The sequence below is a fragment of the Thermochaetoides thermophila genome, assembly GCF_000221225.1.
Source record: "Thermochaetoides thermophila DSM 1495 unplaced genomic scaffold scf7180000011823, whole genome shotgun sequence".
NCBI lineage: Eukaryota > Fungi > Ascomycota > Sordariomycetes > Sordariales > Chaetomiaceae > Thermochaetoides > Thermochaetoides thermophila.
In genome coordinates this window covers 473822-495412 of record NW_006383039.1, presented here as the reverse complement: position 1 = coordinate 495412, position 21591 = coordinate 473822, and the positions used below count along the sequence as shown (strand labels likewise).

At 52.1% G+C, this 21591-nt stretch overlaps 6 protein-coding genes across 6 annotated transcripts; 3 read left to right on the top strand and 3 right to left on the bottom strand.

Annotated features, from left to right (window-relative positions):
- Nucleotides 1-277: 277 nt before the first annotated feature.
- CTHT_0074020 (uncharacterized protein) lies at nucleotides 278-1804 on the bottom strand (the record flags this gene model as incomplete). The annotated part of the gene is made up of 1 exon (XM_006697593.1): nucleotides 278-1804. The coding sequence occupies one exon, from the start codon at nucleotides 1802-1804 to the stop codon at nucleotides 278-280; it is 1527 nt and encodes a 508-aa protein (XP_006697656.1).
- Nucleotides 1805-8875: 7071 nt separating this feature from the next.
- On the top strand, nucleotides 8876-9636 carry CTHT_0074010 (uncharacterized protein; the record flags this gene model as incomplete). The annotated part of the gene is made up of 2 exons (XM_006697592.1): nucleotides 8876-9017; nucleotides 9083-9636. The coding sequence occupies 2 exons, from the start codon at nucleotides 8876-8878 to the stop codon at nucleotides 9634-9636; spliced, it is 696 nt and encodes a 231-aa protein (XP_006697655.1).
- Nucleotides 9637-9872: 236 nt separating this feature from the next.
- On the bottom strand, nucleotides 9873-11744 carry CTHT_0074000 (uncharacterized protein; the record flags this gene model as incomplete). Its single annotated transcript, XM_006697591.1, has 1 exon — nucleotides 9873-11744. The coding sequence occupies one exon, from the start codon at nucleotides 11742-11744 to the stop codon at nucleotides 9873-9875; it is 1872 nt and encodes a 623-aa protein (XP_006697654.1).
- A 2347-nt stretch (nucleotides 11745-14091) lies between these two features.
- CTHT_0073990 (uncharacterized protein) lies at nucleotides 14092-15670 on the top strand (the record flags this gene model as incomplete). Its single annotated transcript, XM_006697590.1, has 2 exons — nucleotides 14092-15298; nucleotides 15630-15670. The coding sequence occupies 2 exons, from the start codon at nucleotides 14092-14094 to the stop codon at nucleotides 15668-15670; spliced, it is 1248 nt and encodes a 415-aa protein (XP_006697653.1).
- A 1316-nt stretch (nucleotides 15671-16986) lies between these two features.
- Nucleotides 16987-18109, top strand: CTHT_0073980 (uncharacterized protein; the record flags this gene model as incomplete). Its single annotated transcript, XM_006697589.1, has 2 exons — nucleotides 16987-17166; nucleotides 17228-18109. 2 exons carry the CDS (start codon nucleotides 16987-16989, stop codon nucleotides 18107-18109), a joined length of 1062 nt encoding a protein of 353 aa, XP_006697652.1.
- Nucleotides 18110-20079: 1970 nt separating this feature from the next.
- Nucleotides 20080-21591, bottom strand: CTHT_0073970 (uncharacterized protein; the record flags this gene model as incomplete). Its single annotated transcript, XM_006697588.1, has 1 exon — nucleotides 20080-21591. The coding sequence occupies one exon, from the start codon at nucleotides 21589-21591 to the stop codon at nucleotides 20080-20082; it is 1512 nt and encodes a 503-aa protein (XP_006697651.1).

Below are 21591 nucleotides of genomic sequence, written 5' to 3'. Positions count from 1 at the left end.
AAGAGACACCATAAGCCAAGCGGTTACACGTGGTCCTCTCAAGCTGAGTAAGAACACTATTGACAATTACGCAGAGGGCCAAAACAATGGTATAACAAGATCTCTTCAAACAAACCTGTCTTACCAAAACCGGCATCTAGGCCAGCAATAAAACTTAGAATTACAACCCCGAAGACCAAACAGACCTCAACTCCTACCATACCACTACCATCATGAGGACCACGAACCCAAAGCGCCAAACTCACTAAGAACAGGCGATCAACACCTCAGCCAACGTTTACACCCTCCTCCCATTCCTCCAACCCCACCTCCTCGTCACCCGCGGAACATCCGAATCACTCGCGCTGTTATCTCCGTCCGTGGTGTTCCCTCCATCAGTAGTATTCCCATCCGTATCCGTCACAGCTCCATTCTGCCTAGCCTCGATCTCCTGCTCCGCCGCCCTCTTGCCCGCAAGAGCAGCAGCCTGCCTTTCCTCCCTGCGCTGCCGGCGCGCAGCCAACATCCTCGAGACACGGTTTGCCGCGCGACGAGGAACATCCGTGTCGCTGTTGGTGCTATTACCATCCGTCAAAGAGTTATTTCCATCAGTCGTGTTGCCGTCGGTGTCGGTATCTACACGGGTCTGGCGGGCGTGGAGCTCAGAACGGCGTGCCTTCTTTGCAAGGGTCGCAGGGCTCATTGAGCGCTGAGAGATTCTCCGGCGGGCAGCTGCGACGTCGCTGTCGCTGTCGCTGTTGTCGTCCGTGGCAGAGTTGTTAGCGTCGGTGGTGTTCCCGTCCGTGTCGGTGTTGACCTGGGTCTGGCGCGCCTCAACCCCAGAGCGGCGCTTGCGAGAGGTCAAGCTCTGAGAGCGCCGAGAGACACGGCGACGGGCAGCAACATCACTGTCACTATCGTTGTCGGTTACGGTGGCGTTGCCATCGGTGGTGTTGCCATCGGTATCGGAGCCAGCGCGGTTCTGGCGAGAAGCGAGCCGAGAGCGGCTGGTCCTGCGACGCTTCTTGGTCGTGCGCTTCATGACACTACGACGACCGACGTCAGTGTCACTGTTGTTGTCGTCTGTGCCACTGGCGTCGCCGTCAGTGTCGGTGAAGAAGCCATTCTGACGCCTCGACTTCGACCGGCTGCCAGTGCCGCGATCAGAGTCGCTGTTGTCACCATCGGTGTTAGCACCATCGGTGTTGTCACCATCCGTGTCACTGTCAACACGTGTCTGACGTGCCTCGACGTCCCGGGCCTTGAGCTTCTCCTCTTCCGCGGAGAGCACCCGGATCAGATCAGTCAGCCGGAAGTTGCCATTGGTACTGGCCAGACCACCGGTGAGCTGCTCGATGATAGATGTGACGTTGCGCGGGTCAGTGCCTTGAGGGAGCTGACTGAAGACTAGATCCAGCAAGTCATTGATGTTGACAAGGTCTGTGACAGCCGCAGCCGCGGCTGATGTAGTTGTTGTTGCCGTCTCTGTGGTAGATGTGGCAGTCTCCGTGGCGCTGGAGGAAGACTCAGTCACAGTGGCTTCACTGGTTGTGGTTGTTAAGCTGGCTGTGGCCGTAGCAGTAGTGCTTGTGCTGCTGGTGGTTGTTGTAGTGATGAGCGTAAGCTGACCTCCCCTGATCAAGGCGGCCAGAAGTCGCTGCAGGCGAAGGAGTTGAGCAGCTTGGTTGAGGTTGTTGTTGTTGATACCTCCAATGACTGGAACGAGGATCTGCCTCGGCTGATGAGGAATGTGCATGGAGTGGACAGCTCCGGCCATGCAGAGCACCACAGTAGCGGCCTTCCGCCAGGACATGTAAGGTGCCATTGTGGTTGGGTTTTGTAGAAAAGAAAACGTCAGAAAGCTGGCGAGGACAAGAGCGTCAAGCTCTCAAGACAGAACGAAGAAACAGGCAAAAGGTCAAAAACACAACTGGTAAAGACGGGTCTACTCAATAGACCAAAGAAGCGAATGATGGAGTGGATGGGGGCCGAGGTTTGTTTGGGCTTGGAAGATCAAAAGAAAAAGTCTTCTAAGAAGACTGACATCGGATGGGATGTGTGTCCTATAAAACAATCACATTGTAGTTGATCAATCCCGGAGCGGCCCCTGGGCAGAAAGCTTCCAGGAGTCAGAAACAAAGTTGAGACAGCTAGCGCGCAGCGCCTGGACAAGGAAACCTAGCATGGTTCGACAAAGGGTTATGCGAAGCGCTTCGTTAACAAGGAACCCGCTTGAGCCGTCTCAACCTTTGGACGGTGATGTCGCCCATAGATGGTGGACCCTTGTGTAGATCAGGGACAACTTGAGACCAGGAAACTCGACGCGGGTGTGACTTCTGTGCGACTCTTGGAAGGCTGAGTGCTTGCACCGCGATCTGAGCCGCCATGGCGATCTGGAGATCGTGCCAAGACTGGGGGCAAGTTTCAGGGGGGCGTGTGATCGACCCAACATCCAGGGTGCACGCTTGCCTGAGATTGATGGATAAACTCTGCGATAACAACGAACAGTACACAAAGAGTCAGTTGAAACAGCGGGTTGACCTTAAACTTACGTCGTGGCATCGGCATTGTTACCCGAAAGGACCCTTCGATGTCACGCTTATCGGTCTTGTTGGGCACTGGATGCTTGATGGGGCAGTTGGGTCCATTTGAGCGAAAAGTGGTGAAGGAACTGTGAAGATAAAAAAAAAAGGCCAGGGTTGGCATCGAAGGGATGATTTTACCTTCACTGCGATGTAGACGCCTACGTAATGCAATGTCTTCATTCAGAGGATATGGTGAGATGAGTTAATCCAGAGCTATGGGCAATGAGAGATGTTATAAGCATTCCATTTCTTGTTGCTTCGGGTAGTTCAGCTATCCATTGACCACCGGTGATCTGCAGATTTTTGATTCAGGCTCCGCATACTTTATTGAAAGCAAGATGGTACCTAGATGTCATTCTGGGTCCTAACACAGCACCAAGTTGTCTCTCAGTTGTGAAATTTGCTGGTAAAAGCCAAAAGCCCTGAATTTTGACCTTCCTGAGCCGCGACGATAAAGCAGGCTGCAGAGTTTCAGATCGTCAGCTGTTTTCAGCTGGCAAGAGGGCTCATGGGGAGTTCCACAACGCGCTCGGGCTGTCAGACGCGTCATTAATGCCTGTCATTGCATCTATCCAACTTTCCATTTCCTCAGCTACAAGACCTTATCTTATTTACGGATAAGGTGCGAAAAGTTCACGTGGATAGCGGTTTTAGGCCTTGAGTATGCATCAATTGAGTGCCGAACATTTGTGAGTTCATGGCATTCGGGCACCGCCGCAACAATCATTGCGCGTATCAGCACAGTGCTAGACCCCCATAAACCTATTCGCTTGGCTTGCCGCCCAATCCCCACCACAAGCTTCTCCTCCAGGCCCTCCGAAAGGCCGCATAGATCGTTATGTCGGAGAGATGGTTGCTGTTCGAAGCCCAGCATGTATAGTGCTGTCACAATGTTCCGTGTAAGCTCTTAAACTTGATGTTGTAAGGATAGTCGGGAAAGGGCCCTGTGTAAATAGATGAAGCAACCTACGAAAGAGCTAGGTGGGTCTGGAATACCTGCCTGCGCCCAACTAACGACAAGATGGAGAGAGTGGTTCAGGAGGGGCGACGCCAAATCAAGGGAGCCTACCTGCGTTTCCGATGACCTACAATAAGTGCAATGTGACATGATCTCAATAACGGCAAGGTCTTCTCCGAAGGAGACAAGACTCTACAAAGCAGGTAGATTGAGGAACGCAAATTTCTCATTTGTTGTTCATTGTTGCGACATCAGTCTCTTGGTGGATGGAAAAGAGTCGCAGCGATGGGACACTGGGAATCCACTCCTTGGATCCTGTCCTCTCTATAGGTGAGTCCCTCACCGTGAAGGTTCGCTCTTCCATCTTCCAGTCAGCGCAATGCGCATGTTGTCCCAGCATGCATATTACAAGGCCTATCGACAGAAAGTGTTGATGGGAGAAACTGGATGACCACCAAGGACTGTAGGCCACCTCCTCAAGGCGTGTTGAGAGCCTGCGTGATGTCGACTAAAGATTAAGCTTAGGATATGATAAGTCAAAGAGATAAGCTAAGATCATGCTTATTCAGTCCTGGCATGAATCTCCACCTTGCCCTATCTGCGACGAGAGCCAAGACGGCAACCAGGATTGTCAGAACATTCTAATACCCACCTTCTCTTCTAATTTAGAGGTTCTGCCACCTCATGTACGAATTACTCAGTGGTAAAGCTATCAGGATTCAAAGCCGTAGTACGTTGAATGCTTAAAGCTTGGTCCCTTACTAAAAGATTAAACACCCGAAGGCTAAAACCTGGAGCTAACGAAGATCAAGGGTTTAGGCACATAGTTGCGAAAGGTATGAACTCAGATGGGCATGAGAGTCCAGATGCGGCTTACAGCCATTCGAGTTTTAGTGTTAGTCTTACTGTCATTTCTGTCCCCTGTGGGGTTGGAGGGAAACGTGGGCGGGTTTGAGGAGGACATGAAGTGGGATGCGTAGTTGGTATCGTTTGGGAAGCTTGTGGGGGAGAATGGGATGAAAATGGGGACGTGGAGGATGAGGTTGAGAAGGAAATGTCGACGTCTTAGGGTGGGGGGCTGGCCGGACCAGATCGCGAAGTGTGTGTATGATGAGGGGGCAGCTGATGCATCGGAGGTGGTGAATTTGGAGAGAATGATACGTCCATGATGTTGAGGCGCGATGGACCAGGACAGTTCTCTTCAGATGATAGATGATATCAAACCTGAGCGTATACCGCTACTTTTTTCAATGGACGATCGTGACAGCCATGCTGGTCGCTTCTTCGATGGTATCTGCGCTGGGTTGGACATTGGCTGAACGTATAGAGAGACGTACTGTTTCTGTCACCCTGACACGGCAGTCCAAGGAAAATGGGTATCCCTGACTGCCAAACATAAGGGACACCGGAGATAGAATGATTGTGAAAGGCACGAACCCGTGGTTGATTCCAGAAGATATCTGGAAGCCGCATGACCGAAAAGTATGAACCGGATGGCCGAGAAGATTTTATAAAGGAAGCTAGTCAGACACGATAGACTTCTCTTGGTTTTCTTCTCCCTAACACAAGGACATCGAGGACCAAGGAAGATTATTACACGTACTAATTGACTTCGTTGTGCACCCCACATCGTCAATGGCCATCATCTAACCCATTTAACCTATTGTCGATCCCTGCCTGCACCAGACCAAGTCATCCGTTACAGTTTCTAACCGCATCACATTGTTGCTGGAAAGCTTCCTAGTGGCATGGACAGGCTTCTGAATTAGCGAGCTGCTCGCTTGGTAGTTCTTGGATGTATATAGAGATGATGGCTGTACCGCAGCCCACCAATAGACATCGATCAGTCTGAAGCGCGGCGTGCAGTGATAATAGAGTCTTTCCGTTAAATTTTTGAGATGTGGATAGGAAAACATAGAAAATAGTAAGCATTCACTAATGCAACTGGTGTGGAATGCCATGTACAAGTGTGAATTACTGTTTTGCAGTGCTATGATAGTGGTTTCTTACTTGATTTGAGTTGAAGCTGTCTGACTCTGTACTTATAAGTGGCAAGTTGGCAAGCAGTATTAGGCAGCTCGGAACTCCACTGATTCGCCGCTGAGAACAAGACAGCACACCCTTACTGCAGAGTTCATGCCACATCAAGACTTGTGGTACCACATTTAAATTAGACATTCTCTCTCCCTAAACCGGGAGTTACTGTTCTAGAGATATTGATGGGTGCATACTTGATCATTGTGACCACTGATCCTACGTCCCTGCTAGCAGCCTTGATGGATCGTACCTGGTGGAGCACAACTTAACCTCAACTAAGACTCGGCCCTAGGCTGGCTTGGAGGTCCGTTGACTCTGCTCTCAATCCGCTGTCGCCGGTAATGGCAAGCTAACAGACGGCGGTTAGTATCTACAGGTGACCTAAATGCCGTAAGCAAACACAAACCACAATGCCGATGTTTAAAGAGTGCGGAAATGTTATGGATTATAGGAAGAATCGGCACAGCATAAGTACATTTGAGAGCGAGAAATATCATGAAGATAAAAGAGCGATGTGTGAAGGATTGAGACAGTGTAGACGGCAACGCCATACATTAACTTTCTCCAGAGACATTACAAGGTGCCGTCATCGACGATTTCCTGATCAAGAGCCAGGTGCCTCAGGCCGGTGCTTCTACCGAGAGCTTTCGGATGCAAGTTCATCTGTGAACAAGCATTCGCGCTTGTGGCCTCGTTGTTGATCATCGTTTTGTCCTTGCTGTGTTGTCGATGGTGCATAACTTTCAATGTATAGGTATCTGACGTCCAAATATACTACGGTTAGAGCTGGACTCTGAAAGCCTCGAAACAGGCGAATACGTTCCTTGTCAGGTGTCCGTTAGGCGACTAGTCGTAAAGACCTTGCAAGTAGTAGACAGCAAAGGGCGAGTAGTAAACAACCAATCAGGTTAAGGGAAGAGTACGCGTGGAACTTGAGCCAACTAAAGCTTAAGCTCAAGCACTACCTGCATTCCTATTCACCGAGCTAGCCACTCAAACTGCTCCAGCAGCCGCGACATTGCAATCAAGTTGTTGCCTTTCAGCTCTCGGCAAGGTTTGCATCCAATAGGGGCTTCAGCGGCGATAAGAGCTGCGGGCGGTTGTGCTGTGCTGCGCTGGTGCTAAAGCCAGATCAATGTCAGCATCCACGGACATAATGAAATGAGGTTAACATGCTACGGCTTCCCTGCTCCTCACGGCCGGTCTTGAGGGTCGGTTGTACGTCGCTTTTCTTGTTTTACCGTGATTGTAGCAGCAAGGCTTATTCGTTTCGAGCTCTCAGGGTGCCGAAGAAGTTAGTTGTGAACTTGGCCAGAACGCAGGCAACCAAAGAACCCCGCCTGAACCCAAAATCCCGCTAAAACTAGCATTGCGTGGAGAGCCAAGTCTTTAAGTTGCAAGGGATATCTTCCGCACAACTCCACACAGCGAGACCAAAAGCACAAGGAGGTCCTCAGCTGTCACTTTAACCTTATCGATGGTTAAGGTTAGACCAAGCTCGAACTCCCGAGTTGCTTGCAGGATAAGATACTGCCAAACTGCAGTCAGTGAGTAAATGCTAAGTGGAAGAATAGGACAATCGCCTTTGAGCTTCTGTTAGTGATGTCGGCCTCTTCCTGCGGTCCGAGTACTGGGCAGTCTTTGCCAGAAGTTATGATGTAGTGACTCTGAAAGACTTTCAAGATGGCCTTAGCAGATATGCCTTATCATAGCAAAGATCCCACACACAGTTCGGTCACAAGGGCATTGCCGTGCCTCTTACGACACGGTCGTTGTTGTTAAGTACCTTCCGTTGATCTATTCCGTTGACTCCAATTATAAAGGGTATCGCTAACGGTGGGAACAAAGAGATTCATTTTCGACTGCTGACGCCTATCCTTTGGTCGTCTCTGTTCCAGAAACATGAGGATCAGTGTCGCGTCTCCATAAGTGTGGCTGCGGGGGATTCCTCAATGGGTGTCCTGGCTCAACTACGACAGCACACAAAGATCTACTGTACAGAGGGGTTGATGGGCTTTGTCAATGGAGATCATGTTTGTTGCTAAGCAGGTCTCCAAAAACCAACAATGTATAAAATAATAGACAAGAAAAGTTGGAACACTTTTGGTCATACCGCAGAACTTTTGAACAATTTATATCCTGGAAGGCCATCGACCACACTTTGTAGGTTATTTCTATGAAGTCAAAATAGAGAAACTCTAACAACCAACCCCCTAACAACCCAAATCTCCAGAAATCTTCAGGACGTCGGGAGAAAATCTGTTTAAAGGATCTTTTACACTAGTTCCCGCCTCCAAAAATAAACTAAACGGAAACATCGAAGCCAAAAAGCGAGTAATCCCAGAATAAAACAAAAGAAAAATGCCAAGTTGTCAACCAACATCTCTCCCACAAAATGCCCAGCATTCCCTCATGCGGCTGTTTGAGCAAGTTTCCCACGCCCACCCAACGCACGCTGACCCAGCCAAGCGGGCAACGCGCCAAGGTCCGAGTGACCCGCCACTCACAAGAAGAGGGGAACTTGCCGCATCAGGCAAGCGAGAAAGCTTCGACACACGCTGATTGGGTCATCACACCTCCAAGTTCATCCCTGCTGTTGGGTTGGGGTCTGATCCGCTCGAGTGACAAAGGCCGATGGGGCGGTTCCCCAGGGAGCTGGGTTGTCCTCGCTAATCACGGCCGAATCCGACCGAATGCCGAGCCCGGACAACATTGCATTGCATTGGGATGAGCAAGATGGATGGGAAGACCGGGGGGGGGGCAAGATGGGAAGATGCAGATGGCAGAGTGGTAAACTTGCTCAATTACCGCTCTGTGCGTCGCTCGTCGTGCTGAATCCAGATCGTAGGTCGCTCGCTCCCAGGTTGTCGTGGGATGGTCCGCGATGCAAACCCTGTCAGGTACGCAGTGGAAATACGGCGATTGGATGGAGGTGTTTCCCTAGCTGACAATCTAAGATGCGCCATGCCGCCATGCAGTGCGAGCAGGTTTTCGATGGTTCCCCAGACTTGGGTCAGCGATCCCCCGCGCGACGCGCAAGGTTAGCGCGACCTTAATCCTAAAAGGGGTTCGACAAACATACGCACAGGAAGTGGCGGACTATAAAAAAAGTCATCAAGTCGCGCTAGACCCCTCTGATTCGACTACAGGCAACCCTTTTGTTGGTTTGTTGTTGTTGTACAACGGTGCCTCGCATCTTTCGTACGCCGCCGGTTGGTTGTTGGCTTGGAGACCTTTGGTCCTTTAATACTCTAATCTCTGCACCTATCCTGTCGCTGTCACTTGTTCATCCAACTCTATCATATTATCCGCCAAAATGGCCCTCAAGACGCTCGCTCTCCTAGCGGTTGCGCACCTCGCGCAAGCCCACTTCGGTATCGAGTACCCGCCCATGCGGGCCGATACCCTCTCAGCAAGCCACGATCACGGCACCCACTACTCACAATGGATCCAGCCTTGTACGCGTTCCCCTCCACATTCCCACACTCACTCGAATGCAGGAACCTAACCACCTAAACTCCAGGCGCCGGCGTCCCGGGCAACTTGACCGACGCACCCCGCACCGAATGGCCCCTTGACGGCGGCAGCATCAAGCTGGACCTGCACCACAAGTGGACCTACATCTTCATCAACCTCGGCCTGGGGTCTGATGTTTCCAACTTCAACTACACCCTGACCAACCCCTTCTGGAACTCGACCGGCAACGGCACGCTGTGCGTCAAGAAGCTCGCACTGCCTACCAACCTGCCCATCTCGGACGGCTCCGACGCCAGCCTGCAGGTTGTGACCATCGGCGAAAACGGCAACGCGCTGTACAACTGCGCCAACATCCGCTTCCGCGCGAACGCAACACCGCTGAGCGATGAGGAGTGTGTCACAGAGGGTGTCACGTACGCCCCGATCACGGCGCAGGCCAGCTCTGGCTCGGATAGCTCGTCGACTGAAGGTGATGGTCAGGGTGCTGGTGACAATGGCCCGACGCGAAGCAGTGCTGGTCCGGCGATTGGTGTTAACATGGGTGTGCTGTCGTCTGTTGCAGCCTTGACGCTCATTTTTGCGTTTGGTATGAGTTTGTGAGGGGGGATGGTATCATGTAGAGACGGATACGGCGCTAATGTGTAGGGAATGATTGGGGTCAAAAATAGAGATAATATCTTAAGTGTCATGTCAGTATTTGTTCTGGCAAGATAAATGCCTGTATCACCTCACCAGCATCATTCATTCTCCCCCCCCCCCCCCCCAAACTGGTGGCTATCCAAAACGGAAGACTTGATCCAAATTCCCGTTAGGTGACCTTCCCAAGCAAAAAGCCTTTAACCGTCGGACGATATTTTCGCCGTTAGCGACTTGATATGGTTCAGAATGGTGGCCGTCGACACACGGTCCTTTGGATTCGGTGCCAGCATCCCGTGGACTAATCGCTCCAGGGGATCGGTCATGTCAAGTCCATTGCGGACCACAGTAACCTCATTCAGCCATTTGCGCATCCTCATAGCAGGCGTTTCCCGCGAATGAGTAGGCGGCATTCCGCGAGAAACTGCAGGCGTTCGCGCGTTCACTTCTGCGATCATCCAGTGTAAATGCTTTGGATGAGCTTTATGAGCCCGCGCGTCCGGCCACTGCATTCTCCTCAAAACATAGAGCATCGTTACTCCCAATGCCCACACGTCGCTGGGAGCTCCACGCTGCATCAGACCGAGGAACTCAGGTGGGATATACCATGGTGTCCCGCCAGTGCTGGGCGCGTCCTTGTCTCGACTCGACAGGCCCATGTCGCAGAGCACAGCTCCCCTCTCAGGACTGTACAGGATGTTGCCTGGCTTGATGTCGTTGTGAATCCTTCCCTTGCCGTGCATATAGTGCAGCGCATTCGTGATGTCTAGCAAAATGGTTTTGGCATCTTCATGACTTCCAATGAACCAATCAGAATCCGATCTCCAAACACCCCTGACTGTTAAGTCTTTGGCATCTACATGTTCCATGTACAACGAGAGATATCTAGCGTCGCCGCCATACAACCGCACAATGCTTGGGTGGTTGAGGTTGCTTTGGCTCCTGAATTCCCGCAGCCAGGAATGTGCCTGGCGGACGACATGATGGGCCGCGGCACTCTCGTTGCCGTTGGTGGTCGAATGCTTTGTCTTCAGGACCTTGACCACGACAATGCCATTGGGGATGTCTGTATGGTCAGAAAGCTCGGCCGTGAAGACAGTCGCTGCGCTTGTAGAAGCGATTGGCCCCATTTTCGTGATGCTATAATCAACTAGAGCTTCACCATTTGAAATCGGGATCTGCAATGTGTCTCCTGGTTGAAGATCCAGGAGGGCATGTCCTGTAGACTTGACTACTGCCTTATCCTTCTCGGATGAGTTGAGAGCTAGGAGGTTGTTTTTAGCGGGGAGAATCAAGGTAACACCATCCTCATCCCCCTTTTGGTCGTCAGGATCCGTTGGCCGTCGCTTCTTCTCTGGGGCGTCGTTCTCGTTGCCGTCTTGGTCTTCAAGCTGCCTTTTCCCTGTCACCTCGGGCGTATGGCCTAGTGTACAACACTGAGGGTGAGCCGACGGGCTTGAATGACTGTGAGAGCTGGGCATTGCCCTTTCAAGAATACGAAAGTCCACCAGGTCAACAGCATCCATGCTAGCCCTCCAGGTTCCTGGAGCGAGAGTTTTGCTAGAACCAGGGTTGATGTCAAATTGCACTCTGCGAAGGTTCTCAGGTTTGTCAGACAATCGTAGCAACGTGAACGGTGTATCTGATCGGTTTAAGATAACCAAGTTGTCGCTCTGAGGATCGAAATACAGATCAAAAGACAGATCTCGACCTGGATGTTGTTGATTTTGCATCATAACCGGGAAGCAAATGTTCCTGTGTGTCTGCCTCACTGCCAAAACCTTGTGTGATGCTTCATCTGGCCCGGCCGCCTCAGTGCGTAGCATCATCCACAACGAGTTCTGTCCTGGGCTCAAGGAGCGATTCTTGGCCAAGGGCCGAAGCAAGATGCGAATGTCGTGACTGTTGGCTGGTAAATGGAGGTCATCCAGCGGTACAGTGCTGCTTAGCATCTGCAGTTCTTCGTAACGGGAACGGTTCAGCCTGGCCTGAATTTCGGTTTGTGAGAAGGGCTCGGTCTTCTGCTCGGAGTGTTCCGAGCATTCTTTGACCTGGTTCATCGCCATTTGCATCAAGGAGGCGGCTTTCCCAAAATAACGGATGCAGAAAAACCAGTGCGTAATGCCATGCACCAAGCACAAGCGCAGCTGCGAGCGACAATGACGTTGGGAATTTCAGGCTGACACAGAGCGAGGGGTAAGGCAACCGATAAAACGAAGAAGGGAGAGATGCAGCGAAGATGTCGATCAGAACGTTAAGCGTGATAGAAACGAGTGAGAATACAAGACAAGGGCCGACGAGGCTCGAACTGAAAGGAGAACGAAAGAATAAGGAGTCCCTTGCTGTGTTTATCATGTATTGTTGGACATCATCCCTTGGACATGTGTTGCGGGTTGATGAGGGAATGATGAGAAACAACCTGGTCAGATGCGCAAGGTGAGTGAGCGGGGAAAAGTGGCTGGACAGCTTGTGAGCGGCCATCAGCCTTGCTGCAGGCGGTCATGACTGGCAGATTCTGGGCAGCAAATCGAGGGAAAGCTGCCTGGGGGCTCCTCTGCAACACTATAGGAGGTCCGCATGTTGTTGTCAGCGGACGCATAGAAGCCTCGCGACCATTGTAGTTATTTCGATGGAGGGGCATTGGCCCAGATGTGGGAGCAGATGATAGTGTCTGCGAAAAATACCTAAAGCACCTGAGCTTTGTTGAACCTGGAAGGTCGAGATTGATCCAGTCGTCGCTTTAGCATCTTGCATCAGAAGAATTTTTTCCTCCGGAAACAGAAGAAGCTCGAGGATTGGTGGTTCCAGATAGTCTTGGGCCATTCCGGCACCTCCAAAGACAGCGTTGGCGAGAGAAACACATTATGAGAAGTTGCTACGCTCTTACTCGCTGACAAGGTTGAGCAACGAAGTGAAGCAGAGAAGCGAGCAGCATTAAACCCTGATCCATGTTTTTGGCAGCTGTTTGCATCTGGCAACGTATGCAACTGCTGACTTGGGATGACACCGGAGGGATTTGGTTCATCCGAGGGTCTCTCGCAACCATGACACTAAATGGCCTACACCAGGGATTGAGGCTGTGTACCAAAATCGAGTGGCGGTTCCCTTCTTCCTGGGCGCCGGAGAATCCGTTCCCCCTCCCACCACTCACAAGTGCCCATGGGAACACACCAATCAAGAGGAGCTTCGGTCCCTCTTTGTGGCGCGAGGGTTGGGCGTCATCCTCGTGAGACCAAGAGATTTGGTCCGGATGGTCGCAAACACTTCACTCACATCAAGCATTGCTGTATCACCGTGCTAGGTTAACTCCTTTGAAGTCTGATAGATCACTTGTGGTGTGCCCGACTGGAGGTAAGGTAAAGAGGTAAGCCATACTTTTGGATGAATCCTGATGTTCACCCATTCTCGATGGAATGAGGGGACACGAGATCCCGAAAACGGCCTGCCCGCCAAGGTTTTGTTTGTGGGAAATCCATAAAGGTCCATGAAGCCCAACGTGGCAGCAACGTGATATTGTCTGCCCGGCAGGTGCACGCTTTTGGTGCAAATGCTCATAAACACTGTGCTTGACCCTTTGGCGGGGCTCTTGATTGCCCTCGCTGCACTTGGGTTGGCGCAAACTGTGCTTACACTTCCGGTTACCATATACTCGGAACCTGAGCTACAGTCACTCCTTGGTGGGTTGAAGGTTGGGGACAAGAGTGTGCTAATGTATTGTACCGTGTACGTAGTGTGTATTGTGCAGTCGCACATGGAGGGAAAGCCATGCAAACAGCTTTGCGTGATTTTATTTGAAGCAGGATACCTTGATCGATCTTTGTGTTGGCGCAGGACCTGTCGCCAAGGTTTTGGAAGTGAGAGATGATTTGTCGATGGAGAATTGTGGCTCCATCGGCGCATTAGCACAGCGACTTTGCAGGGGGGCGGAGCGGAGTGTAAGAGTCATTTGATTGGCTGTTGAAAGACTCTTAGGTTCCACAAAGGTGCGTTCTCAGGCTGTTGTCGGTTTGGCCACCAGGCGTTGCCCCCGACCCTCCAACCTGTGGTATGCCTTCTCCTTTGTCCCCTTCCTTCCCCCAACCGCACCGGCCGCCCATTTCCACGACCCTTCTCGCAACACCTCCGTCTCATTTTCCTCCCTAGGAGATCATCGAGGACCGTCCCTTCTAAACGACCCACCCGCGCAATTACATCACGACCGTTCGATTCTCGAAGCAAACTCGCAATCGGCTGCACAATGCCCGGTGTTGCACACACGTACTAGATGACTTCCCGTCTTGCGCTCTATACTACAAACGATTTTCGCGAGTCTACTGTCCTCAATCTTGGTCACTTCGCCCACTCAGTCCCCACTCAGACACCAAACCCCGGCACTTGTCTACCTCTCAAGTCAGCAGCTATCAGAGAATGGATAACGATATGTCGGGTTGTTCCTGGTCATGGCCTTACTGGAAGTTTGGGTTAAAGAAGGATGACTTGACTACTTCTCTGCACGACCGGTATAACACCGTCACAATTCCCATCCTAGATCCGGAGGCATTTCACCACGATGTCTGCGAGATAGCTCACCTGGCGACCTCCCCCGAGGAATTCCTCGGGATGCTCGAGAAACGAAAGGAACAACGCCTTCAGGAACTGAACGAAATTTTGGAGTCGGCCGCCTTGGAGATTATCGCCAACCCTACTTTCATCGGCAACGAGCAGTGGCAGCCTGCCATTCAGCTCTTTCGAACTAAATCTTTTGATTCTCTTGTGCGCTTTTTTGCCTCATATCTACCTGCAGATCACCCCTGGTACAAACCTGCGCAACCAAAGTCCGGCACCTGTTATCAGGATTCCAGCTCTGGGTCTTTCGACGGCTCTTCTGGCACCGTGTTCGATGAACCGGAGTCCATGTCGGATTCGACGGACACCGGCTCCCATGAGACGCTATCATCAAAGGCCTACTATTCGGACTCACATCGGTCTATGACGATGTGTTCAGATTCCTCTGTGGCCTCCCCGAGCGATAACTTCCACGATTATGATGACTCACGCCCCTCGACGCCGGGCCGTGCTTACTCATTTTCCGAGTCTGAGCCTGATTGTTGCCCCAGCAGCACTGGTGAATGCAATTGTCGCGAGCAGTTTTCTTCACCAGGATTGACGTCCAACCTTGGACAATATACCCCGGGCAGTAAGTTGTTAATTTCCCCCGACTATGAGTCTCGCCCTAACCACAGTCTATTCAGCGGCACCAAAACCTGCACCACCAAAACCTACGTCACCATCTTCATCTGCATCGATGGGAGAAAATACTACAGAGCAGTCCACTTCTCAGCGGAGACATCCAAATCTGTCTTCATCACGGGCGCCACAATCACCATCAGATCGCTCAGCATACAGCAGACCCAGCACAACAGAATCCAACCGGGAAGCACGAGTAACAAACAAACAAAGAGAGCACAGCCCGGCAAAACGGGCAAAATCTCTATCAAAATCAGCCGCACAATCGAGAAGAGAAAGAAGAATGAGTCCGCCAGCAGAGGCCACTTCCCGGATAAGCAAGCAACAAAAACCGAAGGTCATAGCATCAGAGGTGCGGTCAATACAGTCGCGCCGAAAATCGTTGGTTACAGCGAAACCTGTGAGTTCAATAACAAGCATCAAGAAAAGTTGCAGCTTGGGATAGCATATCGGGCTGGCGTTCCGGCGTTGGATGGTTGGTTTATGGAATGGAACCGATACCCCATCTGTGTACATACGTGGTTGTGTTGGTGTACATACAACAGGATTGTCAATGTTTGCATTCATATTGCTCTGTTTTCTGGTATTCTGTCAATCTCCGGAGTCTCTATTTTTGGAAGCCATTATTATCTTCACACCGTTTTTTGGGGGGGTCCTGAACTCCAGGTCCCGTGACTTTCACGTGAATCGTCTTCTTGGCCTTTGCTCCAGCTTCGATACCCTTGATCCAGCCTGGTGGTGGCAGACTGTATTCTTTTACCACAGTGAGTAATTGAAGTTGGTCTCAGAGTGGTCGCCTGTTACATGTAGAGGGCTGACACAGGCCCGATGCTATGCGTTGGCCACCCTGCCAACCTTCGCAGCCTGACGGCACAGCCATCTCTCACCCTTCGTTTCCATGACGCTAGGTCTAAACCTGTCTTCTGCAAATTTGGCCAGTTGCTTGAAATCACCAAGAGAAATCGGTGTGACTAGATCATACTGTGCTAAGTGCACCAGGCAAGCACAGTGGCCGTACTTTGTCATTTTTGTCATTTTGCAATATGCTGCCCGACAGCAGCTCTTCGTATCACATCATGAATCAAAGTGTCGGCAGGCCAAAATAACATATATGGTAATATATGGTAAGTCGAGATGGGTGCAAAACCTCACTGGCGCCTAGCGTTTGGCAAGTTCTGCAATAGTTTGTCTAGTGCAGGACGATTTCGAGACCGGGTTGTGTTTTAGTGGATGCCGAAAAGCAGGGCGAGAAACGGTCGGCCTACCTGGCGTCCTATCCCTCAAAGCAGCTGAGCTCCTTTCTTTTTTTTTTTTTTTTTTTTTTTTTTCGTCAACTTGAGGGCTCCAAGTATTGGACTTGGAGTGCCTGGCTAAGGAAAACAAAGTTAGCGACCTTGCCACTCCGCTACACGATAGCCTTTTGTGATGCTTATTCCCCCAAAAGTGGTCTTTGTCGCCCTCCTTCCCCGCAAGACCCGGAGTTATAGTGATTTCGTCTACCGGACCCTGCGGATACCAGCGCCCGAACTTTGAGGGGCGGGTCGCGGGATGACCAGCGGCCCCCCTGAATGTGGGTCTCTCCCCGCTACCCCGCTTCCGTCCGTCAATATCCTTTCATCACCAAGTCCACCATGGCGGGGTCCATCGAGGCTCGAGATGAGCTCCAAAGCGCGGTTGCTGTGAAAAAGATGTCGTAAACTCCGCGATATCCGTCCTGAACACTTCAATGTCATGGATAATCGGTCACATACTCCTACCCAGTAAGAGCAGTTGGCCATGCCAGTATTCCGCTGTTTTTATTTGTGCTGAATTTGTCATCATCGACACAGTTTAACCATCTGTACCCCACTTTAAACTCCAATCTCCGAAGCCCGATTTCAGGTATCTATCCAATGTCGTCACTGCCAGGAGCTATTGCGATGCACTATTACTCGGTCCCCACTTCTCCTGGAACATCGCGCCCGAGTTTTTCACCATGATAAAGGCCAGGCCGCGACTGCTGCCCTCCCAGAGACAAAATTCCTCCTCTTCACGTTGAGCCCATTTCTTTGTAGTTTCTCGGTACCTCAGAGACCCTTACCAATAGCCATGTCAAACCAGAGCGTTGTCCCAACGGCCTACGAGCCGAAGAACATGAAGTTCCGCTACCTGGGGAACACTGGTCTCCAAGTTTCACTGTTTTCTCTTGGCGGCTGGCTCACCTACGGCGGCACTCAAAAGGGTGACATCGTGAAGGAGTGCCTCAAGACTGCCTGGGAGCATGGCATTGTAGGCTGTTCTTACAACAGATACTTTGTCCAACAGACTGCTGACAGCACCCTTCCAACAGCAAACCTTCGACACAGCCGAGATCTATTCCAATGGCGCCTGCGAGATCGAGATGGGTCGCGCACTCAAGGAACTCGGCTGGCCACGCGACGAGTACGTCCTCACAACCAAGATCTTCTTTGGCACCGGTCGCAAGGAGCCCAACACGCGCGGTTTGAGCCGCAAGCACATCGTCGAGGGCCTCAAGTCGTCATTGCAGCGCCTACAGACCCCTTATGTAGACATCGTCTTTGCGCACCGGCCCGACCCCGCCACGCCCATGCTCGAGATCGTCGAGGCCTTCACCCAGGTTATCCGCAACCTCAACCTTGCCTACTACTGGGGCACGTCGGAGTGGAGCGCTGCCCAGATTACCGAGGCGATCCAGCTCGCCGAGAAGCACAATCTGATTGCGCCTGTGGTCGAGCAACCGCAGTATAATGCCTTCCACCGCGAGCGGTTTGAGGTCGAGTACGCGCCGCTGTTTAAGCAGTACGGCTATGGCACCACCATCTGGTCGCCTCTGGCCAGCGGTCTGCTGACGGGCAAGTACAACGACGGTATTCCGGAGGGCTCGCGGTTCGCGACCAACAAGGCGTTCTTTGAGAATACCATCAAGGAGCTGCAGACGCCGCAGGGCCAGGCGAAGATCGAGAAGGTCAGGAAGCTGACAAAGATCGCTGAGAAGCTCGGTGCCTCGGTTACGCACCTCGCACTGGCTTGGGCGGCGAAGAACCCCAATGTCAGCACAGTCATTCTGGGTGCTACCAAGCCTGAGCAAATTGTGGATAACCTGAAGGCACTTGAGTTGCTTGACAAGCTGACCCCTGAGGTTTTGGCGGAGATCGAAGAGGTGTTGGATAACAAGCCGAAGCCGGTTAACACTTTTGGCCGGGATCGCTAAGGGAGAGTTGACTATCGAGGGAGGGGGCTCTTGGATACTAATTGTAACATACAACACACTCAATGTAATGACTTGATCTGACCGTCGTAGTGTCGTTATCGTGTGCTCATCCGGCAACGGAGAGCGTCAAAGGAGTATCTTGTCGCGAGTTGCAGCAAGCTTTGGGAACCCCTATTGTAGCCTCACTCTGGTGATTTAACAAGGTTTGACGTGCTCCACCATGTGCAGATGGTGTTTTCGATCCCAGATATAATTGTACGAAACCCGTGTTTGCTCCTTAACAGCCTTTGGGTGTGGGGTTCGGTCTTCTTTTCGTTTTTTTTTTTTTCCCTTCTTGAGACAGGAAAGACCGCAGAGTGTTTGTTGGTGGGTACTGCCTTTCCAACAATAAAAACCATTCAGCATCTTGGCCTGTATGGTAAGTGAACTGTCACCTGTGCCTTGACTGATTCATTTATTCTCCCCTTGCTGACCGCCTGATAGACTTGATCGAGAAAGGGCGCCTTTTTCTCCTCGATAACATGTTCAAGATGATCGAAGAGGGCGATGAAGTCCTATAGAGAAGAGGACCGCCACTGGCCCATGTGACAGATATCGAAGAACCAATGGCTGCGTGGTCCGGCCATACACGCCAGGCTCGATCTCGAGCTGCCCCAGCAGAGCTGGTGCCGTCAGGACATCACCCAGGCCGAGTGGCCTGCGAACTGTCGGCGCAGTCGGGGAAGTTCATCCACCAGATGAACTTTCTGAGGGCGGGCATTCTCCGCAGCAGCACGGTGAGGACAGTGCAGGTTACCCGGGACCATATAAGCTGCGAGCCCTAGCAAGATGATGAATTACACAGGCTTTTCCATCATTATGCGGATAGACTTGGTTTGGAAATGGCAGAGTTTTGGCAGAGGGCTCGGCCGTTCATAATTGGAAGGGCGGTACTAAGTGGAAGGCATTGGATGGACGGAGCTATGTATCATACCGGATTGGGAGGCATCGTGAAACTCAGTTTAACCCCCTCTTCGTCCTCCTTAACGTGAACCATCGGATCCCATGAGCTGCCCACACCGTTCGAACCCAACAGTGATCCCTCTCCAGCATAACCCACGAGATCCTGGTCGCATCTCCTCACGACCATTTATAAGGCTCAGACAAGAGGTTATTATACCGGCTTTTACCTTCACCACCTTCGTCTTATCTGTAGGAATCTCACCGTCGTGGATAGATGACGATATGCTGATCGTGTCTTTCGAGTGAGGGCGGCAAGGTGTATGGCATACGACCCTATCATTCTAAATTTCGTGACGGATGACTCCCCGGATTTGGTTAAGTCGGACTAATATAAACCGTTATGATGAGGTCTTCTTGTGAAGATCTCAGCGACCATACAAACTACGAACCGTGGAGATACTTCGAACGTAATCAGCTATCTGAAAAAAAAAATGCATGAACGAGCTTGACGTGGATGAAGAAGCGTTCAAGGTCAGGGTTGCGCAATCCTGTATCGGTAACGAGAAGTAGTTGCTGGGAGGCGAAGGTAGACTAAAGCGTCAATCAAATACCTAAGGTTGTCGTAGAAAGGACAAGCAGCAAGAAACAGTAGACGGTGAGATATATCAGGAAGCTCGTTACCAACTATTACTGACAGTGACACCCCGCCCACAAGTAAAAGCTTAGATGCAGTGAGATTGAAACGCTGACAAAGAAAAACAACCTGTACAGGACTGGCTTGATACCCAAACGAGGCTTGTCGTAATGAGCAGAGCTCTAGCTTAGTATCAAAAAAAAAAAAGGAGAGGTATAAACGAATGACGATGACCTCTACACTTCCAGGGGTATCTTCACCACAACCCGTGAACCTATCGTACCGCCTACCCAACCACCCATCCTACCCAAACCACAAACCCATCCCCATATCCAACCAGGCTACTTCCCCAGGCATCACCGCAATACCATCAGCACACAGCCAAGCCATCCACCTACTCCTTCTTATCCTTCGGCGCAAACACATACCGCATCCCGCTCCTGACACTCCCAAACCATAACCGGAACACATCCGCGGCCCAGCTCGCCCCATTCATCCACGGCCCCTTGCCAGCATTCCGCGGCATCCTGTTATGCGCAGTAACCATGTAGGTCGACGTCAAATCAACTGCCGGATTAGCAGGCAACTTGGCCTTCTTCTTGGGGTCAAGCCACGGCCGGGCCTCCACCGCACCACTGCGTTCCATGTACTTCATAACCTTGATCATCTGGCGCACACGAACGTCCGCGCCGGGGGTCCAAGTCGCGGCGGTGTATCCGACGATGAGGCCTGCATTAGGCACGCCCTCGAGCATGCTCCCGTTCCAAATGTAGCGGTCGGCGATGGAGTCGCGGAGCAGTTCGCCGTCGATGGTGATGTCGAGGCCGTCGAACAGGTTGAAGTACAGCCCGGTTGCCGTGACAATCATGTCTGCCTCTAGGAAGGCGCCCGACTTGAGGCGGATCCCCGTCGCGGTGACAGTATCGATGATATCGGTCACGACGCGCGCGTTGGGACGGTGCAGGGCCTTGAAGAAGTCTCCTCCGGGACAGAAGCACAGACGTTGCTGGAACGGGTTGTAGCGCGGGTTGAAGTGCGTCTCGACGTCGAAGCCGGCGGGCAGCTGGCGGCGCATCTCGCTCATGAGGAAAGCGCGGGAGATGTTGGGGAACGTGAGCAGGAACTTGACGAACAGGGTCTCGATAATCATGCGGTTCCACCAGTTGATGGCGGCAGCCCAGGAGCGGGGGAGGAAGCGGCACAGGAGCTGCAGCGTGCTGTCACGGCGCGGCAGGCTCATGACGTAGGTTGGGCTGCGCTGCAACATGGTGACGCTCTGCGCGGTCTTTGCGAGGGCGGGGAGCAGGGTGATAGCGGTCGCACCCGAGCCGATGATGATGATGCGCTTACCGTCGTAGTTGATCGACTCGTCCCAGAACTGCGGGTGAATGACCTGGCCCTCGAAGTTCTCGAGACCCGGGATGACGGCCGGCAGTGGTTTGTCGTAGCTGTAGTAGCCGCTCGCGCAGATCAGCCACCAGGCCTTCACGGTCTTGGTCGCGACGGAGCCATCCTTGTGCGTGACGACGACGGTCAGCGTCCAGCGCTGCTCGTTGCTGCGCCAGGCGGCCGAGGCGACGCGATGCCCGAAGCGAATGTGCCGGTCAATACCCTCGGAGGCAGCACATTCTTCCATGTAGGTGCGAATGGCCTGGGCAGTGGCCATGTTGTTGTCGTAGGGCCAGGGGCGCCAGGGGAAGCCAAACAGGCCCATAGCGCTGTCGGTGCGGATGCCGGGGTACTTCCAGAACGACCAGGTGCCGCCAATCTCGTGGCGGCGCTCTAGGATGGCATAGCTGCGGTGCGGCAGCTCCTTCTGCACGCGGTACGCAGCATTGATGCCGCTGAGGCCGGCACCAATAATTATTATGTCAAATTCTTCTGCTGGTTCTGCTTCTGCTGTCAT